Source organism: Schistosoma haematobium, chromosome 1, assembly GCF_000699445.3.
Source record: "Schistosoma haematobium chromosome 1, whole genome shotgun sequence".
Taxonomy (NCBI): Eukaryota; Metazoa; Platyhelminthes; class Trematoda; order Strigeidida; family Schistosomatidae; genus Schistosoma; species Schistosoma haematobium.
Genome location: NC_067196.1, coordinates 74,024,658 through 74,046,169, shown reverse-complemented (window position 1 = coordinate 74,046,169; position 21,512 = coordinate 74,024,658). Strand labels below are relative to the sequence as shown.

Sequence of the window (21,512 nt, the reverse complement as noted above, 5' to 3'; positions counted from 1 at the left end):
TCTTCTCCTTTGGCCTTGAGGATTACATGTGAGGGCTTGTCTTGTGACGCAGTTGGGTGCTTTCCTCAATGTGTGTCCTATCCACTTCCAGCGCTTCTTCCTGATTTCTTCCTCCACTGGGATCTGGTTTGTTCTCTCCCACAGTACGTTGTTGCTAATAGTGTCCGACCAATAGATCTGAAGTATTTTGTGTAGACAACTGTTAATAAACACCTGTATTTTCTGGATGATGGCTTTCGTAGTTCTCCAGGTTTCTGCCCCATACAGTAGAACTGTCTTGACATTTGTATTGAAAATCCTGACCTTTGTGTTGGTTGACAGTTGCTTTGAGTTCCAGATGTTCTTCACTTGTAAATATGCTGCTCTTGCTTTGCCGATCCATGCTTTCACATCTGCATCAGATCCACCATGTTCATCAATGATGCTGCCCAAATATGTAAAGGTTTTTACATCTCCCAAATCTTCTCCGTCAATTGTGATTGGATTGATGCATGCTGTGTTGTATCGGAGAAGGGCCAGATCATCTGCGAAGTCTAGATCGTCCAACTGCATCCTAGATGTCCATTGTATCCCGTGCTTCCCTTCAGACGTTGACGTCTTCATGATCCAGTCGATCACCAGGAGAAAGAGAAAGGGTGAGAGTAAGCAACCTTGCCTAACACCGGTCTTCACTTTGAACGACTTTGTCAACTGTCCTCCATGCACGATTTTGCAGTGTAATCCATCATATGAATTCTATATGATATTGATTATCTTCTGAGGCACGCCGTAGTGTCGAAGAAGTTTCCATAGTGTTGTTCTGTTCACGCTATCAAATGCCTTTTCGTAGTCAATGAAGTTGATGTAGAGTGATGAATTCCATTCAATTGATTGTTCCACAATGATCCGTAGAGTTGCGATTTGGTCTGTACACGATCTATCCTTACGGAATCCTGCCTGTTGGTCACGAAGTTGGGCGTCTACGCAGTCCTTCATTCTGTTTAACAATACCCTGTTGAAGACTTTTCCCGGTATTGAGAGAAGAGTGATGCCCTTGTAGTTATCACAGTTGCTGAGATCGCCTTTCTTCGGTATCTTGATCAGAAGTCCTTCTTTCCAGTCTTTTGGTACTTGTTCCTCATCCCAAATCTTATTGAAGAGAATGTGGAGTATCCTTGCAGTTGCCGCTACGTCTGCTTTCAGTGCCTCTGCTGGAATGTTGTCCGGTCCTGTTGCTTTGCCACTCTCGATTTGTTTGATGGCCATGCTGATTTCTTCAATTATTGGTGGGTCAACATTGATTGTGAGGTCCGTGGGTGCTGCTTCGATGTTGGGTGGGTTCAGTGGAGCTGGTCGATTCAAGAGTTCTTTGAAGTGTTCTACCCACCTGTTTTGTTGCTCTTCAATGTTGGTGATTACCTTGCCTTCCTTGCTTTTCACTGGTCCTTCTGGTTTGCGGCGATTTCCAGAGAGTTTCTTTGTCGTGTCATACAATTGTCTCATGTTTCCTTCTCTTGCAGCCTTTTCCGCCGTCGTTGCTAAATCTTCCACATATTTATGTTTGTCGGTTCGGATGCTCCTCTTCACTTGTTTGTTTACTTCTGCGTATTCAGCTTGTGCCTTGGCTTTTTCTGCTCTTGTTCGGCTGGTATTGATTGCTGCCTTCTTGTTCCTCCTTTCTTGAATCTTATCCAGTATATCAACAGTGATCCGTTCCATGTGGTCGAGAACCTCATGACATGTTGAAGTGATTGCCTCTTTGATCCCCTTCCAGTTGCTCTCCACAGTAGTTCCTTCTCCATTGAGTAGATCATGAAAGGCTTGGAACTTGTTGCTGAGGTCTATCTTGAATTCGTTGAGTTTGTTAGTATCCTGAAGAAAGACCGTATTGAACTTTTGTGATATATATATATTGATAAAAGGTCATTATCATAGTAACTTTGTGATAATCAAGATACAGATGTTGGGAATATGTAGAAAAGCAAAATTGAAAGAAATTTGGCTGAAAACTCACTCCTATACCGACAGTCAAGGTAGTGAGAGTGGTTGTAAAAACTTCTTTTGCATGTGAAGGTTAGCTTTGTGAACGTAGGTTTTAATGCAACAGAAAAACTCGTAAACCATATGGTAAATTTGATGGAATATAGTAGATAACCTAAAAAACTTTACTCAAATCAACTTGATGACCTGTTGAGATGGTGAAGAACACTTCAGTTCAATTTGAAGTTTCTGCTGATGATTTTGTTCAGAAGAATAATGATAGCTCTACGACCTAACCATCCAGCTCAAAGAACCGAACTTCACCTAAATTGATGTTCTGTGACTACCAAGTGGGAGAAAATGGAACTTTTAATTCCTCTTACCTGTCTTTTGCTCAATCAAGACGGCTGTTCTCTTGGTATGAGATGATAGACTTGTCTAATTGTACGCTTAATATAACTAGTTCCACGGAGCAATCGAATTGGTAAATGCATATGGTATGGTGAAATCAGGTAGTCTGTTTTTATTGATGGTTTCTATTATGGAGCGGTTGTAGAAAATGGCGTCCTTTTTGTTGCATTAAATGTTTTCTGCCCCATCTTTCTTAAACCTTGAGTTACTATTTCCTCAGTGGCATCATATAGGAATTGTAATTCTCAGACCAGTACTTTCTTCAGGACAGTAGATACCTTCGGTCTTCATTACATTCACGTTTACTGATGAACCTCATTTGATAGCTATCCCTACTAAGCAGGTTACGAATATTACTCAGTTCACCTACAATGATGTCATCAGAGCGAACCATTCTGTCACGATGATTTAGAATTTTTACCGAATTTCTTTTACATCTGGTTAGTACAAGACTATAGAAATAAGTATGTTCTTCAATTTCATATTTTCTGTCCTCCTCTTTTTAATTCTTCACATACTCATCTTGGAACGATATTCTGTTACTCTGTTCTTCCTCTAATGTAAAACTAACATACTGATGAGTGTCATTTATTATATTACCTAAACTGTCATTATTATATTTAGCTTTCTGTAAACCGTTTCTGATACTAGGTACCATCACACGTCTAGGCATTCGATGGCCGAGCATACGTAATACACGTCCTAAGAATTTCAGCAATAGAACTAAATACAGTATAGCTTGAGCTCACTATAGCGTTTAATTTAGTGAGCAGATCAATACACTTTACCGATAAAAACATTATTATTATTATCCAGAATCACATTAACATTTCTACTCATAAGAAACTATCAATTATAATATAACACCGATAATTTTATTGAAATATGTCTATCATTACATGATCTGCTACTAAATACTTGTTGCTTGAACAGATTTTATTTTCTTTAGTCAATTTATACATTCAAACGATGGATAATAAAAGTTTTAAACAAATAAATGTTTTTAATTTAATAGTTGAATACATGAGTCAGTTGAAACTAGATCACGATAAAAAACCTGGAAGCGATGGATGATGGCTCAGTGGTCTAGTGGTCAAGCGTTCGTGCGAGAGACCGATAGGTCCTGGGTTTGAAATTCACAGGACGAGATCGCGGATTTGTACGGTTGAGAAGTCCAATACTATGATGACACAGTCGTCCAGTGCTTCCAGGGTTTCCATGGCTGTATAGTTTTAATTGACTCATTAATTCAACTATTAAATAACTATTTCTGAAGTAATTTGGAAGACTCTCCCGGTCTCCCACATTGTACGAGTATTCCATGTACCTAAATAAATGGTTGCTCTGGTTGTCAGAAGGGGCATCGGCTTCGTAACTTCTGAAGGCACTCGGCTTTCATCATGAGGCGTCATATTTCTTCTAAATGACGACCTTCTGACTCTGAGGGCAGAGTTTAAAAGTATTGAATATTTTTTTCTGGTTAGCATTTTTTAGCGAGTTAGTTTTCTACGGGATGGGTCGCTAATCCCATGCCCAACCCTCCTCCTTTATCCGGGCTTGGGACCGGCAGTAGTCCCCGAGGGACTCCAGGCGGAGCTATTAAATGACTATAATATCCACAAAATCCCTTTCTGAAAATAATATTTTTTTAAATTCTCAATAACTTTATTTTTTTAATGGTAAACATTACAAACTAACTTAGCTCTTCATATTTATTCAACAGTAAGTAACATAAATCGCTTTCAGTTTTAGGAAATAAAATTAACGGTATAAATAAAATTTACATTTCCCTCTATCTAATGTCCTAGTAAACATCTTCTGAAAGTTTTATTGTATTTTCATCTTTAATTTGTTAAACAAAACCAAACTGTGTGGTTTTCCTTTCTTTTCTTTTCTTTTAGTTACCTAAATTAACCTTAAACAAATATATATTGTTTTATGGTATTGTATTCAAAAAGAAAGTTTTGTGGCCTTAATTATTTACATGTTAAGGTGTGTCATTTTATTATAAGTGGACGCCCCTTAACCACCGAATGAAATGAATGTAGGAAAAAAAGTTACAAAATACAATGACTACTGGATATTCAGTAAGAAAGTAATAAGTTTGATTAGACATAATGTGTTATTAATGCAACCACTGACCGTCATATTAGCCTAAGTATTCAGGTTCTTACAGATTCAGAGCTTAGATTTAAAGCGTTATTAAATAATGTTGGCTAAAAAGACAGGAGAATATGGTTAGGAATTGTTCATAATTCCCTGTAGTTCCATTGATGTTATCATAATAAACAATTTAGAACGTGGCATAAAGTTGTAGTGAAGTAGGTTCCTATATTTGACATCTAAAATACTGAAATTTGTTCAGTTAAGAAATGTTTTGCTATCTATTTGGTTCTCAAAACTTTACAATCGTGAATATATGCTTCTTGTTTTCAGTGATCTACAATATGTCCGTTAGTAATATACAAAATTTATGGAATCTAGCAGCAAAATAACGAAATAAAGGTACAGAAAAAGTGTTTATTTATTAAGCGACTGACAATGTCACTGTAGAATATATTAGAATAAAAGAGAGGAGATTGACCAAATGGAAACCGAAGAAGCTGAAACATCAACACCAATGAAAATAAGAAAATTAAACAGAGAGTAATGTTCAAAATACTGTTTGAGATAAGAAACAATGAAACTGTGCTAAACATGAAAATTTACTGTATAGTGAATACATATGTGCCATTATGATCTAGTTCAAGCTATAAGCTAGCCGTTATAACTTGTGGCCTTGTGACTTATGATTATAAAACGTAATGATACCGCCAATTAGAGAACAGTGACGCATAAAACCCGTACGAGCAGTCTAGAGTCTTTATCGGTCCTTCTTCCTGCCCAGCCCTGTCTGTTACGTCAAGAACACAAATCTCAGCCTCAGCGATATGAATCATGTATTTCAAACATACTGGGTTTATATTCAAACCAAACAGACCACATCGTACCATAAAATAGAAAATAACATTTGTACAAGATTTAACCAAAAGTGGCTGTGAATGTAGGAGGTAGTAATTGATAGACAGGGCATAACTCAATAATGGTAAGTAGTATAATAGTAGTTCATAGGTCAAAATAAAGCCTATAATAAGGGGAACACGAATATGTACTGTTTAATTACTTAATAAATATACAATGAAAATATATGTATAGTATTAGTCCAGAAATAGATTTCAACAGTTACCATTCAATATTCTCATCGGGATGTAACATTAACCATATAATTTGCACTTTTTGTTACAAATAAGACTAATCAATAAAAAACTTCATGATTTTATGCTACGTCAGTCAAATCGGAAGATTGACTTTGTAAACAATTTTGTCAGTTGAAGTTTGTCTCCATCACGAATAGATACCAATCAGAGAACTATATAATATCAAAGAATACTGAACATATTTTTCAATATGGTTTATAACTAATCATCACAACAAACTGAAAGTTTGCAGGTCACGCGAAACTGTTTGGTCAGTGAATCCCAACCCGATGTTCTAACATTTTTAATTTTATCAACTCATTGTCTAGAATATTTTTTATATAATTTCATCAATGAGTAAATAGTTCATATGCAGTCTTACTGTCCCAATAGTTAACACTTTTCCGCTGGAATTTTAGAGATTCTGTCACAATATTAATTTCTGTATCACAGTGTGGATATGCAAAAATGTACGCATTTGTAATATGAAGTAGGGGGTTGTGGTTTTGTGTCAGTTGTGGTTGTTTGGATAAATAGTTTAAATTGGATAAATATTCAGAACTTCTTTCCTATTGAGGGCAGAGGGATTTAGCATAATGTGGAACGCTTCAGCTAGTCGCCTCTCTTTATAGTTGGAAAAGCTTTTCTGACTTATTTTGACATTTTTAATATCAATTTGGTGGTTATTGTTATTGCTGATTTAATCTGCAGGATTATTGAGAGGTCTTTTTGTGTAACTTAAGTGTTCTTCGCCACAAGTCAATATTTCACAGAAAGACTCTCCAATATAGAATGTATCACAATCGACACAACCTAATCTTGTAGACATAATTTTGTGTTGAAGTAAATGAGATTATATCTTTCATTCTAACTAAAGCGTTTCTTAAAGTTTGTTAGTTGTCTTATACAAAGTTTTAATTATGTACATATAGCAACTCACGTGCAATTGAGTTTGTTCTCATATAACTCAGTTAAGCTGTTTTGTTAACTTATTTAGCAGACAAAGTCATCCATACTATGACAACTTATTGTACCTTTATTATTGTTGTGCTTCTATGAAATATGTATGCTTGAACATTGCTTACCGCCTACGCATATATTCATTCTGCTAGCTTTATTATTAGTTGAATAATTGATTCGATGATCCATTCATTTCCCTATATATATACATGTACTTTTAACACTCTACTCTCTCGGTTCGCTGACTCACTCATTCACCTCACTGCTTTGTGGTCTGAGTTATCTGCTAATAAAACTATAATCGCTGCTTCTCTTTGCCTTCTGATTTCAAACACCGTTGAGGATTATATTGATAACGGTTACGAGGGTGATCGGTTAACGAAGCACAGCCACTACATACATTTTCAATATCTATTTATAATTCTTTTGTTGTACCTTACTGGTAAGATAAAACCATAGTACCAATTCCAAGAACTTTCATTAAGATTTATTTATGTACAAATGGACAGTTTTATATTCATGTATTTGATATGTGTATATTTTTTTCTTGGATTTCTTATCATTTGACTATCATCAAATACATTGTTTTCTTTTTTTAGTTTTTTTCTCCGTTTTTGTTTTTTTTTCTGAATGGGAATTCTTCAGGTCAAAGTAATTAACATTGATAAAACATCTTTTATTTATTTGTAATTTAAATGTTTATTTTCTTTTCTTTTTTTAATACTTTTGATCCACTAAATATAGATGAACTCAAACATAAATGTATTCTGTTTTATATGGGAAATATACAAAAAAAGAGGGATAATAATAATAATAATAATAATTGTAAACAAGGTCATTAGTATAGAGAATAATGGTAAACTATTAATAAATAATAGTAAAAAAGGGAATATATTATTATTTAAGACATTTTGTTTGTTCATCTTTTTGATAATTAACTTTCATTGACTTAATTATGTATCACCTGTAAAGACAAGATATAATTGTATTATAATTTCATTGAAAATGAGTAATGATTAGTTTATTGTTTTATTAAGATATTTTTTATGTATTTTATTGCTTATTATGACCTAATACATTTGAAAGAATAAAAGAGAAAACTGATCTCATGAATTGTATCCAATAATAATAATAACAATTATTATTATTATATACATCTGTTGATTAATACAGAAAACAAAGTTCCGATGGTTAATTTTTTTTAGTTTAGGGGTTTTGGTGACTGTTAAGTTTTTGATTGAAATTATGAGTCAATTGAAACTGGACCACCATGGAAAACCTGGAAGCACTGGATGGAAGATGGTTGGGCAATTTCGTGGATTGGTTGAGGTTAGACATTGAAATCATTGGATGTCGGCTCAGTGGTCTAGTTGCTTAAGCGTCTGGCGCGAGACTGATAGGTCATGGTTTCGAATCCTACAGGGTGTGGGATCGTGGATGAACACTGGCGAGGTGTCTCATACTAGGGCGAAACGGCCATCCAGTGCTTCCAGGTTTTCCATGGTGGTCTAGTTTCAATTGACTCATGATTTCAATCAAAAAGAATTTTTTTAATCTTCATCAGAGAATAAGGCTCAATATAGACATACATACATACATTCTTTTGAGAAAAATAGCTAATTTAGTGTGTTAGTTAGCTTAAATATATGATAATAATCGTAATTATATTATGATTTATAAACAGGGTGTGTTTTATGTACTTAAGATAATACAGAAAATTCATACCTCAGAGGATCATTTTACTGGAGTTACACACTGTGTACTTCTTTTTAACTCTGACTTAAGTATTGTGAAGAAATTACAGAAATCTCTTTAAAATTAACCTTGGGGTTTAACGTTTACCTAAAAGTAACATTTTATTTATATATTTATTTATTTAAACACATATATAATGGTACAAGGAGGCGCCAAATAGATATGCGCCAAAGAAATCATTCGACCTGCGTGAGGGCTGAGGTACTGCCCGGTTTCCCAAACCAAAGCAGGTGGTTTTGTTGGGGGGCCACTCCCCAAACCTTTGGCCTGAAAGTTTAGTTAACAAGGTAGTGGAGAAACGTTAGGACATGCCGTCCTATGGTAGGCTGTGACCAACAGCAGGTTATTACGCCATCTGTTTCATCACGATCCTGGGATCCATGTGCACTATCGGCTTAGAATCAAGGTTTTCCAGCTGTCTTAGGTGGATCCTCCATATCCATCGACCCGGTTAAGGCACCGGACATTCGCTTTTCATCATCTCAATTTTGCAAACAACACCCCCATCGTAGGAATGTAGTGAGTAGGATTTCTCTGGCGGTGGTTGTACGCACGTAGTTATGTGAGATCATTTAGAGAGGGAGAGCTGACTCTCCTCACTCTCAGTCGTACTAAGGTATTAGAGAGCAAGAGTAACAAAATAAGGCTAGTAAATGTGCATGCCTTTTAATATAGTATTCTATGTCATAATAAATGTCAAAAATATCTGTAAATTAATGTAGAAAACAAAAATCTCTAATCGTTCTATTTCTAAAAAATCAACTAAATTTTAACCAGATAATGTAACATTATCACTATCTATGACCAGGTTTCATCATATTTAAGGAACCAATGTGTTATTCAAGTGAATCTTTTAAATTTGATGTTCTTACTTTTAAAATTTACATCCAAGAAAATGACAATATTTAACATCAACCTGAATTTACACTTCCTCATTGCTGAATATCACCTAGAATCTGGTTAAAAATCTAATAATGTATGACAATGAAATCGTGACTATGCAACACGGTATTATTTTTTTATATGTGATATTAAGATTTTACAGATAGAAAGTCAAATGTACAACTCCAAAGTTATATTGACCTTAGTAAAATTAATCTTTCATATAATATTTAAGCCTTTATCAAAATATCTCAATACTAGTCACTGGTTAATATTCAACTTGACATGGTATAAGTTGAAGATCGGATGTTGGCTATGCTTTATAATATGTTTACTACAATGTAAAATCCAATAATTAAATAGGAAACTTATCACTTAGATTTCTTATTCGTAAATAATCACTGACCAAATTTATCTACATCTTGTTAAAGTTCCTATTTATTTGAAGTTAACTTCATTCTATTCAAAAGTGCACTCATAGATTCTACAGATAAAATACAAAAGAAATACTTACATACACCCTTTAACAGGTGATATTTATTCTCTGAAGAAGTGACTTGCACTAAGTCACGAAACGTCAGAAAATCCAATTTTCTACTCATTGGGATATTACGAATATATTATTTATTTGTAGGTGACATTATGGTTTGATTTTAAGTTTATTTATATTTGCTTATTGCCAACTTATAGCTTTATTTGTATCAAAAGGAAATATTTGTGCATTTTTAGAATGCTTCATTATTTCTCTAAACTATTATGATGTGAAATATCTTCATTCAAATTAATTCATCATTATTTCTCCTTCCTTTCTGTTTTGTTTTTTACTTTTTGACAATTGCAGGATTCCATTTATTCATTTATAACAAAAACATGTATATCAATATCCACTTGTATTTTATTGGGTTTGATTTTAGCTTATCATGTTTATGTTATCAAGGTGAGTGATTGTTGTTTCTTTCTCTTTTAAAACTAATTCCGATTATACAATTGAATATTGAAATAATGTTTATATTAAATAAAGAATAATATTTCATTGTCAAATAAGTTAACTATTGTAGTATACTATAAAATTGTTTTGAATTTAGGCTGTTACATAATAACTATGTACCTTAGTAATGAAACTTTTCTTAAGTTAACCACTCAAATGAGTTATAATGAAGTATCTCCAAATAAGAATTCTAGATCAGAAAGTTAAGTTTTTACTAAATAATCACTTTTCTCAGAATGCGTGAATTAACATGCTTTGTAGGATAAATTGGAAGCTAGAAAAGACAGTAGTAAGTGTATTAAGACCAGACATGAATTATCTAAAGGAACTTGAGTGAGATATCTACCAGGTTCCCGTATAATTGACGGTCTAAGGAATTCAACACCACAACATGTCGTGTTGAATATAAAGTGGATGTCAGTAATTAGCAGGAAATCTTTGACCTAAAACTCATACTGTTTGGTACTTATCAAGAAAGTGTATTCATGGTCTTATAGCAGTTGATTGGTTTCATGAGAATCAAACCAGCATCACTAGATGTCGAATTTACAGATTCAGGTGACCTCCAGAAAATTTAAAGTTTCAAAAATGATGTGTATCCATGACAATGACTGATCTAAACTTGTCTAAAATGAATAAATTTAAGTTAAAATGATTCTTTGTATTAGTCTAAATGAAAACCTATGGAGTCTATTTTTGTTGAATTTTCATTTAATCAACCTTCAGAAAAAAAACGAAAGAATCAATGACACAATAAATATTTCTATTTTCGGTTTGTTAGTTAAAGTACTTTAAATTTCGTCTCATTCAACTCAATTCAATTATTCTTTATTTTAGATATTTTCTTGTGATGATTCCATTGAAGATTGGAGAATGGCAGTAGATTGCAATCGTATATTTCAAATGACACTTGAAGTGCTTATCTGTATTATACATCCATTTCCAGGATCATATCTTATAGAATTCCCTGTATCGTCTGCCTTAGTCGGTCCAGGAACAGAAATTTATTCACCTGTTTATCATAGTCAGCAAACAACTAAATCATTAACTTTGCACAACACTACGCGAACGACAACTAGACAAGCTACAAATAGGACTGTTAACTTTAGACCATTTTCTGGTTTATCCACATTTCCAACCCCCATTACTTCTACGTCAACTGTGTCAACATCATCATTACCATCATTATCTACATTCTCATCATTCGATAGTGTACAAAGTCATTCAGTTAAAATTGTATCAATAGACTTAATTCTTTCTGTACCAATGTTTTTTAGATTATATTTATTGTTTCGTGTTATGTTATTACATTCGAAATTGTTTACTGATGCTGGATCACGTAGTATTGGAGCTATGAACAAAGTTAATTTTGATACAAGATTTATTTTCAAAACTTTAATGACTATGTGTCCTGGAAAGCTTCTACTTGGTTTTATACTATGTCTATGGATTGTTTATTCGTGGACATTAAGAGCATGTGAAAGGTGAGTTTAATGTTTACTTAAAAATATATATTCCGAAATGTTTTCATGACGGATTTTAAAATCTTTTTATAAAGTACTTTTAAATATTATGAAGTTATAAGACTTTGATTAGTTAATGGACTGTTTAACCAGTTTGTAAAGTTTCTTACTGTTTGTCAGTAAAACTGTAAGTATATAGCTAAAATATTACAGATAGCTAAAACGCTGATACATATGCATTTAGTGAGCAAGCATGGATACTGGCTAGCAGTGGAATTCAGTACGCGCGTTTCATCCTATTCAAGACTCGTCAGATGGATATACCTGTATCACGGAATTGATGTTTACCTCAGGACTCGAATCCATCATCGTTCGCTTCAAATAGGACGAAAGGTGCGTCCTGAATTCCATTGCTATCCACCACCCATCTTTGCTCATAAAGCTTGTGACTCAAGGTAATATCGAGGCAATCCGCACAGGATGCACATATGCCAACAAGAGACTGATGAACTGAAGTCCTAAACAACAATTGGAAGATACAAGTAAACAATACCATGTGGATATACATTTAGTGCCTGAAATTCCATCATCAACTTTCTTTTGTATTTTCAACTTACACTCAAGAACCTTCATATTTATTATCTCATAATTCTTTTTCTGCTATTTTTTCTGTACTGTATTGTACTATACTGCCCTTGTTTATATTTGATATAAATGTTCTGTGCATAAATTTAGGAAAAAGATATTTGACATTAAAAATCATACATTTTCATGAAAACGTTTGCATATTAAAATGTAATAGATTAATACGTTTTTCATGTCGGGAATGAATTAATAGCTGAGTGCTTAAATAATACTGTAGGTTCGAAACCTTTCGTATTCTTCTATTTGTTGTAAAAAGCCGCTAAACATAACTGGTTCAGGTACAGAAAAATATACCTTGGAAACAGACAAATAGGTTCATAAATGCGGTTTTTGAATTCTGATAAGTTAATTTTTGTAAACCTGAAAGCTAAATATAAACACAGACTTGGATAGAATCAGTATTTTTCTCTTTGTTACTCTTCTGTGTGAAAATAGCTAAATTTCGTCTAGTTTAGTCAAGCAAAGTAAGTTTTTTTCATCACACTATGATAGCGAAGAAATGGACTTCTTTTCCTTCATGATTTAAGTTATAATTTATAATACTGATTTACTTACCTTAAGGACTATGGGTGTATGCGTTTTAACGGAAAACATGATTGACGTAAGAGGTCGAATCTAGATCCCAAACAATCATTTCGAGTAATGATTTCATGAAATATACTGATTGATGAAGGAAAATATGAGGATGGAATAGTGACCCATCAAATATATGTTTATACACCTCGCATTCTAATCCACAAGACCATAATTATCTCAAGAAGATTCTGTATAATTTTAAATATAGAAAGTCGGAAATTGTTGGATTAATAAAGCGGATATTTAGCATTTGTGAAATTTTAATACTCATAGGGCCACACTATGATTTATGGACGAACCAATCAGGTAAGATAACAGGTCTGGGATTTCGGCGCGAAATTCACCCATCCATTTAGTTAAATAGAGTTTCGGCATTATAGTTGATGTCAGTTCGTGATGAAAACCCTGAATCTAATTCCAAACTCTGACTATCAACTGTAAATCATAATTCCAATTCCTCACACTGGTTTATAACCCTGATTTGGTCCTAGTTATTAGGTGGACACCCTCAAAGTCACTTTAGAGTCACCCAAAGACCGTCCATAAATTTTAGTCTAACCATTCATAGCAAAAACCAGTTTCAAATCATTATCGAATTCTTTTAAAAATGAAAATATTAATATTTAAAACGATTATAATTTAGAGATTTCTCCATTATACATTACAAACAAACGTAGTATATAGTCTGTCAACTCAATGAAAACAAATAAATGAATTTTTTCCTATAAAGTGATTAGTTCACACTGATAAGTTGCTTAAAACTATGTAAAGAAATTATTCAGTACCTTATTGGTTTTAAATACAATCCCCTTAATTGGTATCACTGTTCAATAGAAATTACTGAGTAGGTGAATTAATGAGTCGATTAAAGCTAAACCAACATGGGAAACCTGGAAGCACTGGACGGCTGTGTCGTCCTAGTATAGGACTCCTAAGTATTGCACATCCACGATCTCCCCCGCAAGACTCGAACCCGGGACCTATTGGTTTCTTGAGCGAACACTTAGCCTCTAGACCATTGTGCTGGCCGGCATCTAACTGTGTTAATGTCTAACTTTAACCAATCCACGAAATTACTTAGAATTAGTACTGAATTTTAATAAAACTATTTGACTAAATTAGAAATTTAATAAAAACATGCTTCTTCATTCGGTATTACAAACAAGTTCAATACAAACGCGTAATAATATAGCCGTTTTTATTTTATCTGGTCATACTTTGGGTGTATTCCATTAGCGAAAGTAAACACCTTTCGATTACCGTGTAGTCATACGAATTAGTTGTTCTACAATTTAAGGTCAATTCTATGAATTGTTTTCTTAGATTCTTTTACATTTAAAATGTATAGTTTCTTTTATTCCGTTGAAATAAACTGTTTGACATAACTACTAAAAGGATTTTTCGTATGCTATACAAATAAACAAATGAAAAGTTATAGTATTTGATTAAGAATAGACATCTACTTCAGTGGTCATTCGTTTTTTATTCCTCATATATATAGATTTAATATCCCAAAGTTTGTAGTAACTGGTATTCTATGTAAGACCTTTCGTCTAAATTTGATCGAATAGTTTCACAGTATTTGAGACATTAAAGAGAAAGAATGTATTTGGACCAGATTGTCAAGTGAAACGTTGGATTTACTTCGAATTCTTTCGCTGAGATTTTACAAATACATTCTTCTTCTTTAATGGTATTCTATATGTTGAATGGTTCTAATATTACAAATATCTACTTTTTATGTTTATTATGAATAGATATGGGAGAAAGAGATTCAGTTTGAGGAAATGTGGTTGTAGTCGAGGAAATAGATACAAGGGAAAGGTTTAATTTTAAAGATAGTTTTCCTTCTGATGTAAATATTAATTACAGTGTAATATAATATTTTTTCTCACACATTTTAGCTTTTATGACACGGAGAACGGGAGTTTACTCAATTCTATGTGGTTAATTGCAGTTACATTTTTGAGTATTGGCTATGGTGATATTGTGCCGCATACCTATTGTGGTCGTGTGATTGCTTTAGCTACAGGGGTTATGGTAAATTTAAAAAAGGACTTAAAGATGTTATGTAATCTCTAGATATTAATAAACTATTCATATATTAATTAATGATATTATACTTCTCAGTTCACCATAATTCCATGCTTATTTATATATATGAGAAAACTATTTGTAGTATTTTCTTTAAATGATATTTAACTACTTTCATAATGTCTGTAAAAACACTGAAAACTATAAAGAACATAATAATTGGCTTCCACGCTAATACACCTGAAGCAACTTTAACATTCTACACATCGCTATCTAAAACTTGAAATTCTTCCAAGAAGCACAGCTTTCATCATCTGGGAAATTAACTGTTTAAAACTCTTAAAATCAATAAGCTGCGGCCATACTGTTTCAGCTGGTCTATTCCAATATCTTATCACCTGTTTCAATTCAGTCCGGATTTACTTTGCAGTGTACAGATTTTGGTTAAAACGTTTACTGTATAAGTATCAAAATTAATATGTGTTTTACAGTATTATATTTAATACTGCTTACATATAACCAAAAAACTCATTTAATAACTGAAAAACGTCTTTAAATGGTTTAGGCAAGTTAAACAGCCATCTTCTTTCAAGTCTCGTGTTACCAATTAGGCATATTATAGATTTGTTGTATTCAACACACAGTATCTTTATACCACAACCGTTTCTTACGTTTTACTCTAGCACTTTCAACATATTGTCGCAATTAACTATCAATTATCTACTGATATGTAGGTTGTCTTCGTCACAGTCTGATGTCATCTTAGGTGTAATTGAAAACTAGTGGTAGTGGAGGGGGTCGACAAGTAACTATTTTGTTCCAGTATTTCACTCCTTATCAGTGCGCACCCACAACTTCACCAGAAATCGAATTCAAGACCTTCGAGTATTACAGAAATGCTTAATTATTAGAAATAATTGATCAGCGTCTAATAACATATAATTTCAAATTTGGTCAGTTTGAGATAGAACTGTGATATTCATTCACTGTATTCAGTGATAATTGTTTCATTAGCTATTTATCTGACCGCCATGATTCATAACTTCTTATTCGAACTTCAAGAACATCTATGACAAGTATATTCCAAAAGTTATGCCAATCTCCACTAACCCCTTCAACTAGATTGAATATTGGTCTGTAAAAATATTTATACCTTCAATATAACTAATACTGTCGTTTTCATAATCATTTTACTAGCTTGTTTTAGTAGTGCTGATATGATTTTTTCTATTCAATAGGGTTCTGGGTGTACAGCGTTAGTTGTTGCAGTATTCGCTAGAAAATTAGAATTATCTAAAGCAGAAAAGCATGTGATTCATTTTATGATGGAGAATCAATTAAATAAAAAGGTAATTAGTTGAAATAATACAAAAATGAATTGATGTTATGAAGTATATTTTTTATTAAAGACTAAAACTGTTTCCAACTGCATTCTTAGTTTCTTCAATTGAATAAATTCTCCACAAATATATAGTGTTATAAGACCTTTATGAGATCTAACACTGAAAATAACACTTGCTTATTTGATATTATTTAAACAACAAAATCAAAAGTGAGGCAAACAAGACCCAATGATAACTACCTTTTCATAGCAGACAGTTACAAAAAACAATTGTTATCTAATCGCCTCGTGAACGTAACACTAGTTTATAAGCAAAGATGGATAATGGCTAGCAGTGGAATCAAGGACGCGCGTTTTGTACCATCTGGGACTCATTAGCTGGATGTGCCTACATCATCTTTGTTTATAATTCTTGTGACTGAAGGTAATATCGAGGCAGTCCGTACAGAATGCACACAGGCCAATAATAGACTAATCTATTACAGTCTTAAACATCAATGGGAAGATTCAAACAAACAATACAAAAATGTATTGTAACGTTGGTTTGATGGAAACGTTTTTGAAATATCATTGAAAGCAATAATGAATTAAATTATCAAAGATATACAAGATCCTACTAATTCCATGTAGTCAACTATATTAGTCAGTATTATTTTTAACAAATTATAATGATCAAAAGCTATTCACTTATGTCAATTACTGGAAATGATTATTGTTTCATGATATATAATTCATTTCAAGGTTAAAAATTATGCTGCTAATGTACTACGAGAAACATGGCTTATTTACAAATATACAAAACTTGTCAAACGTGTAGATGCTTCTAAAGTTAGAACACATCAACGTAAATTTTTAAGAGCAATTCATGGGTAAGTTTATCTAATTGTTCAATCTAATTTGATTTTTTCTTAATTTATTTGCCAGTCTAAATGTTTTCCTACATTTTATGTGGGGGGTTTATTTGCAATTTACTGAAACCTGTGTTTACCATAATTTTCATAACCAAATCCCCATTCTCTATTGTGATAAGTGAACTAGTTCTTTTTTTTGTATCTATGAAGATATTAATCTTTTCTCTTAGAATTGTAAACTTCAAGAGCCAAATGTTTGTAAATGTTCACTGTTTTACTTATTATTTGTGAAAATTTAAAAAAACCTTTATTTCAGTTTTATGCAGATGTATTAATCCCCAGTATACTTGATCCCTGGTTTATGCCTAATCGATCTTCTTTCATGATATTGACTTTTTTTACTAAAAGATCTCTAGTTTCGTATTAAGAATGGATGGCTATTCATTATTTGACTATTTAGATAAAAGTGTAATCTTTGTTTTCACAGAAGTACTGATTCAATCCAGTGCAAACGTAAGATAAGTTTCCTTTTGCAAACTTATTTTTTGTTAGAAAGCTTTTTATAGAATCAGCAGTATATATGTTGTATTTTCTGGTTAAACATGCATTCAATCATTCGCGAATTTTTATGACCATGAAAGTATACAAATTCACATACGTTAATTGGTAGGCACAATTGGATATAGCTTCATTGTTTAAATCTTGTGTACGTTTTTGATGGCTATAGAATTTCTCTAGTTATTATTATGAATTTGACTAGTTTAGGTTCAAAAACACTGCTATCATTGTATGAAAATGTATTAAGTGAAACAGACGATCATTAAATAATTATTACTACACAACGATTAGACCATTTCATATACATAGTTCCCTTTGTCAATTTGAAAAGAACAAGAACAATGATTCTAGCGTAATAGCATGAATTCATTTTTTTATTATTTCGTTGGTTCTCGTTAGCTGCCTACAACCTGTGATATTTAAAAATCATAATTACATAATGGGTTTAAATTACTCACATGAAAAGAGTTCAGTTGGAAGTTATGTTGAAGACATATTAGTATAGTATAGCAAGGGTGTAAATTCATTAAATAGACTGAAGAGTGTAAATATATACCTTATGTAAAATAAAATTCTACAACATTGATTATGACAACAGTTCAAACGGCCAGAAACAAATGATTATATAATGAGTAGACGTTGATGGAAATAAAATGAGTTTTTGAGCTCAGTTAATAAAATAAGATTACTAACCTGGAAGACAGTGGAAATAAAACCCAATGATGTATTAAATGCAAGAAAGAGTTTTAAAATTTTAAGATGCAACGAAGGAATAGTTGTCACCAAGAAAAGGAAAGATTAATAACCATCTACTTTTGAACACATAAGTCACACTTTTGACGCCTGGTTGCAACTACTTCAGCAAACTTCAGAAGACTGGAGTTTGGCTGTTTACTAATCACCTTGAAAGATTGTAAGGTATCGATCTGATGTCCTGTATCAAGATGTTTGATAATTGTTATAAAATTGATCCTTCACTAAACTTCCCTTGGAATTTACTTGTATTGATAACGATGATATTCATACATAATAAGAAAACTCACTTCTAAGTTTTTTTAGCTAAGTATCGTACCATTTTAAATGATTATTCATTGAGTTTTATCTTAATAAAATGTCATTTGTGATAAATACATTCAATGAAAAATTGCTGGTTCAATGAGATTTTACATTTTCTAAAAAATGATGAAGTACTGCTATTATGTTCTCAATAAATTCAATCACAAAATGTAATACTTTATATCAAAAAAAGTTGAAAGGCAACAACCGATTGCTAAAATGTAAAAAGGTAACAAATATTCGTCAAACATCTTGACTAGAAATTTAAAAGTCCCGAGGCAATTCACTCAGCAATTTTGTATAATCAATGTACACAAAAGCGAAATTTCGTTGATCAAGTCAAATAAATGTAAAAATGATGTGTAGAGAATGAATATGATGAAAAACAATGTTATTGGAAGATATTATCAACAGACAAACCATGTTGACAACTGCCAGCTAGTACCAAATATAATTTCACATTTTCCTGTTAAACTTATCAAATAATCCGATATAAAACTGAGTGCACTACTGATTCATTGAGACAGTAAACTGTAGTCAGAAGAATTCGCTTGATGTTGTTCCTACTTGTAACTTCCCATTGTTATTTAGGACTGTAATCGATCAGTCTCTTGTTGACATATGTGCATATTGTGAGGATTGCCTCGATATAGCCTTAAGTCACAAGCTTTTTAAGCAAAGATGGATAGCAGATCTCAGTGGAATCAATGTCGTGCGTTTCGTCATATTTCGGACTCGTCAGATGGATGTACCTGCATATCAGAGTTGATGTTCACTCCGGCACTTGAACCCAGTACTATTCACTTCAAACGTCATCGCATTATCCACTTAGATATTGATTTGTGATAGCCATCTGCTTATGCAATGAAGTGAAGTTTAAATTCACTTAGTGTTGTTTTACTTGTATCTTCCCATTATTATTTAAGACTACAGTTGATCAATCTCTTGTTGGCATTTGAAGCGAATGGTATTGGGTTCGAGTCCCGGAGTGAACATCAACACCGATATTCAAGTGCATCCAAATGAAGAGTCTCACCTAGGACGAAACGTGCGTCCTGGATTCCCCTGTTAGCCACTATTCACTTTTGCTTAAAAAGCTTGTAGTCATCAAAGTTTCATGAGGACTAACAAATTGATAACAGAAAAATGATCTCTTACTCAGTTGTCAGTTAATGTATAGAGGAAACTTTCTACAACAACAGACATATTAAACATGTGAAAAAAATAACTTCTGAACTAACTACACTCAGAGAGACTTTACAAATAATACTAACGAGAATATTATACCGTCTTGTTGAGTTTGCATTAGATTTAACCTTTAAATTAATAAGTTACTAGAGATCATAAGTAATAACCGGGTATATTTATACTTCTTTTACATTTAGAATTCTAATTTCATGATTTTCTTTGCATTACTTTTAGTAATTTCCATTAGCTAGGTTCATTTCATTTCTAATAAGGAACTATAGATCTTATAACTTACTAAGATAAAAGTCACTTCTTATTGTACTTCACATGTTCAACGATTAATTAAGTTAACATAAAAACCAATAAATTATCATATCTAATGGGTCATCATTTAAAATTTCAAGTTCATCTAACAATTAAGCAAACAAACAAAAAGTTTATTTGTTCTTTTTTTGTTTGTTATTTTCTTTTTGTTAAAAAATAAAAATAGAAAATCCTGTAATTTTAGTTAAATTAAATTTTTTGAAAAAAAATACCAAGAAATAATCACGTTTTAGTAATCAACGATACATCGACAATGTGTCATTGAAGATACTATAAAAAATATCTTTGATGAAAAATATAAAAATGAATCTTCTCTATGATGTTATTAATTTTAATATTTCAGGTTATGTAATCAATGACCGCTAAAGACAGCATTATTTACATTTCAATAAATACAGGAAATAGTCAGTCAGTCAGCTACAACGTAGGACCAGGCATATATATGCATCGGTCCAGGTTGCCATACCTGATTAACACAACAAGATGAACACCGGATTCATAAAAGTAGTTAATTCAGAGGTGCTAATATATAAAAGAAAGATTGCATATAAGGATATAGTACAGGAAGAAAGAATTAGTTCGTAGAAAGAAAGATATGAAGCGATTTTAATCTCTCAGTTTAAGGGAAGACAGAGAGTGTATACACCGACGCCATTGTGATCGATTCTGAGCCATGTCACCAAGGGTCTCCAACCATTGGTTACGATAGTCACGCAGACCACAACCAAGTAGTCTGTATCTACCAACATGGCTCAGACTAGAAGTTAGTGACTTCAAGCATTGATGAGACGTTTTGGTTTGGCCGGAAATAAATAGATAAAGAATAACTTAATAGTTAAATTCATGAATCAGTCGAAGCTAGACCACGACAACAGACCCGATGACTGTTTCCAAGAGGTATTTCCTGGAGTTCTAGTGAGAAGCAGTGACCAATGGAGTTCAACAACCGGGTTTGTTGTGAGATAGTAACTCACTGGTTACAATGGTGGACTGAAGCGTAGTTTCATGGAATAACATTAATAGCGTTGGATACCGGCCAGTTCAGTGGTATAGTGGTCCCGGGCTCGAATCCCACGAGGCGGAATCGTGGATACGCACTGTTGGGGAGTCCCACAGTAGGACAAAACGACCGTCCCAGTGCTTCCAGGTTTTCCATAGTTGTCTACCTTCAATTAATTCATGATAGCAATCAATGAAATTAATATATTATCCACAACAACCCTTCTCTAAAGATAAAGAATAAACCATGTAACATATAAAATATGTTTGGAAAGTAATAAAAAC

General features: G+C 32.8%; 1 protein-coding gene across 3 annotated transcripts in view; it reads left to right on the top strand.

Moving 5' to 3' along the window:
• Positions 1–21,512, top strand: part of KCNN2_1 (Small conductance calcium-activated potassium channel protein 2) — a 135,207-nt gene that overhangs the window by 70,418 nt on the left and 43,277 nt on the right. For 2 of the 3 annotated variants that reach the window (XM_051209663.1, XM_051209664.1), the window contains exons 4-8: positions 10,045–10,140; positions 11,029–11,675; positions 14,780–14,915; positions 16,148–16,258; positions 16,993–17,120. In XM_051209663.1, the coding sequence (XP_051075123.1) occupies positions 10,045–10,140; positions 11,029–11,675; positions 14,780–14,915; positions 16,148–16,258; positions 16,993–17,120 (1,118 nt within the window). The remainder of the gene's footprint in view (positions 1–10,044; positions 10,141–11,028; positions 11,676–14,779; positions 14,916–16,147; positions 16,259–16,992; positions 17,121–21,512) is intronic. The other variant, XM_051209662.1, reaches the window with a different exon arrangement.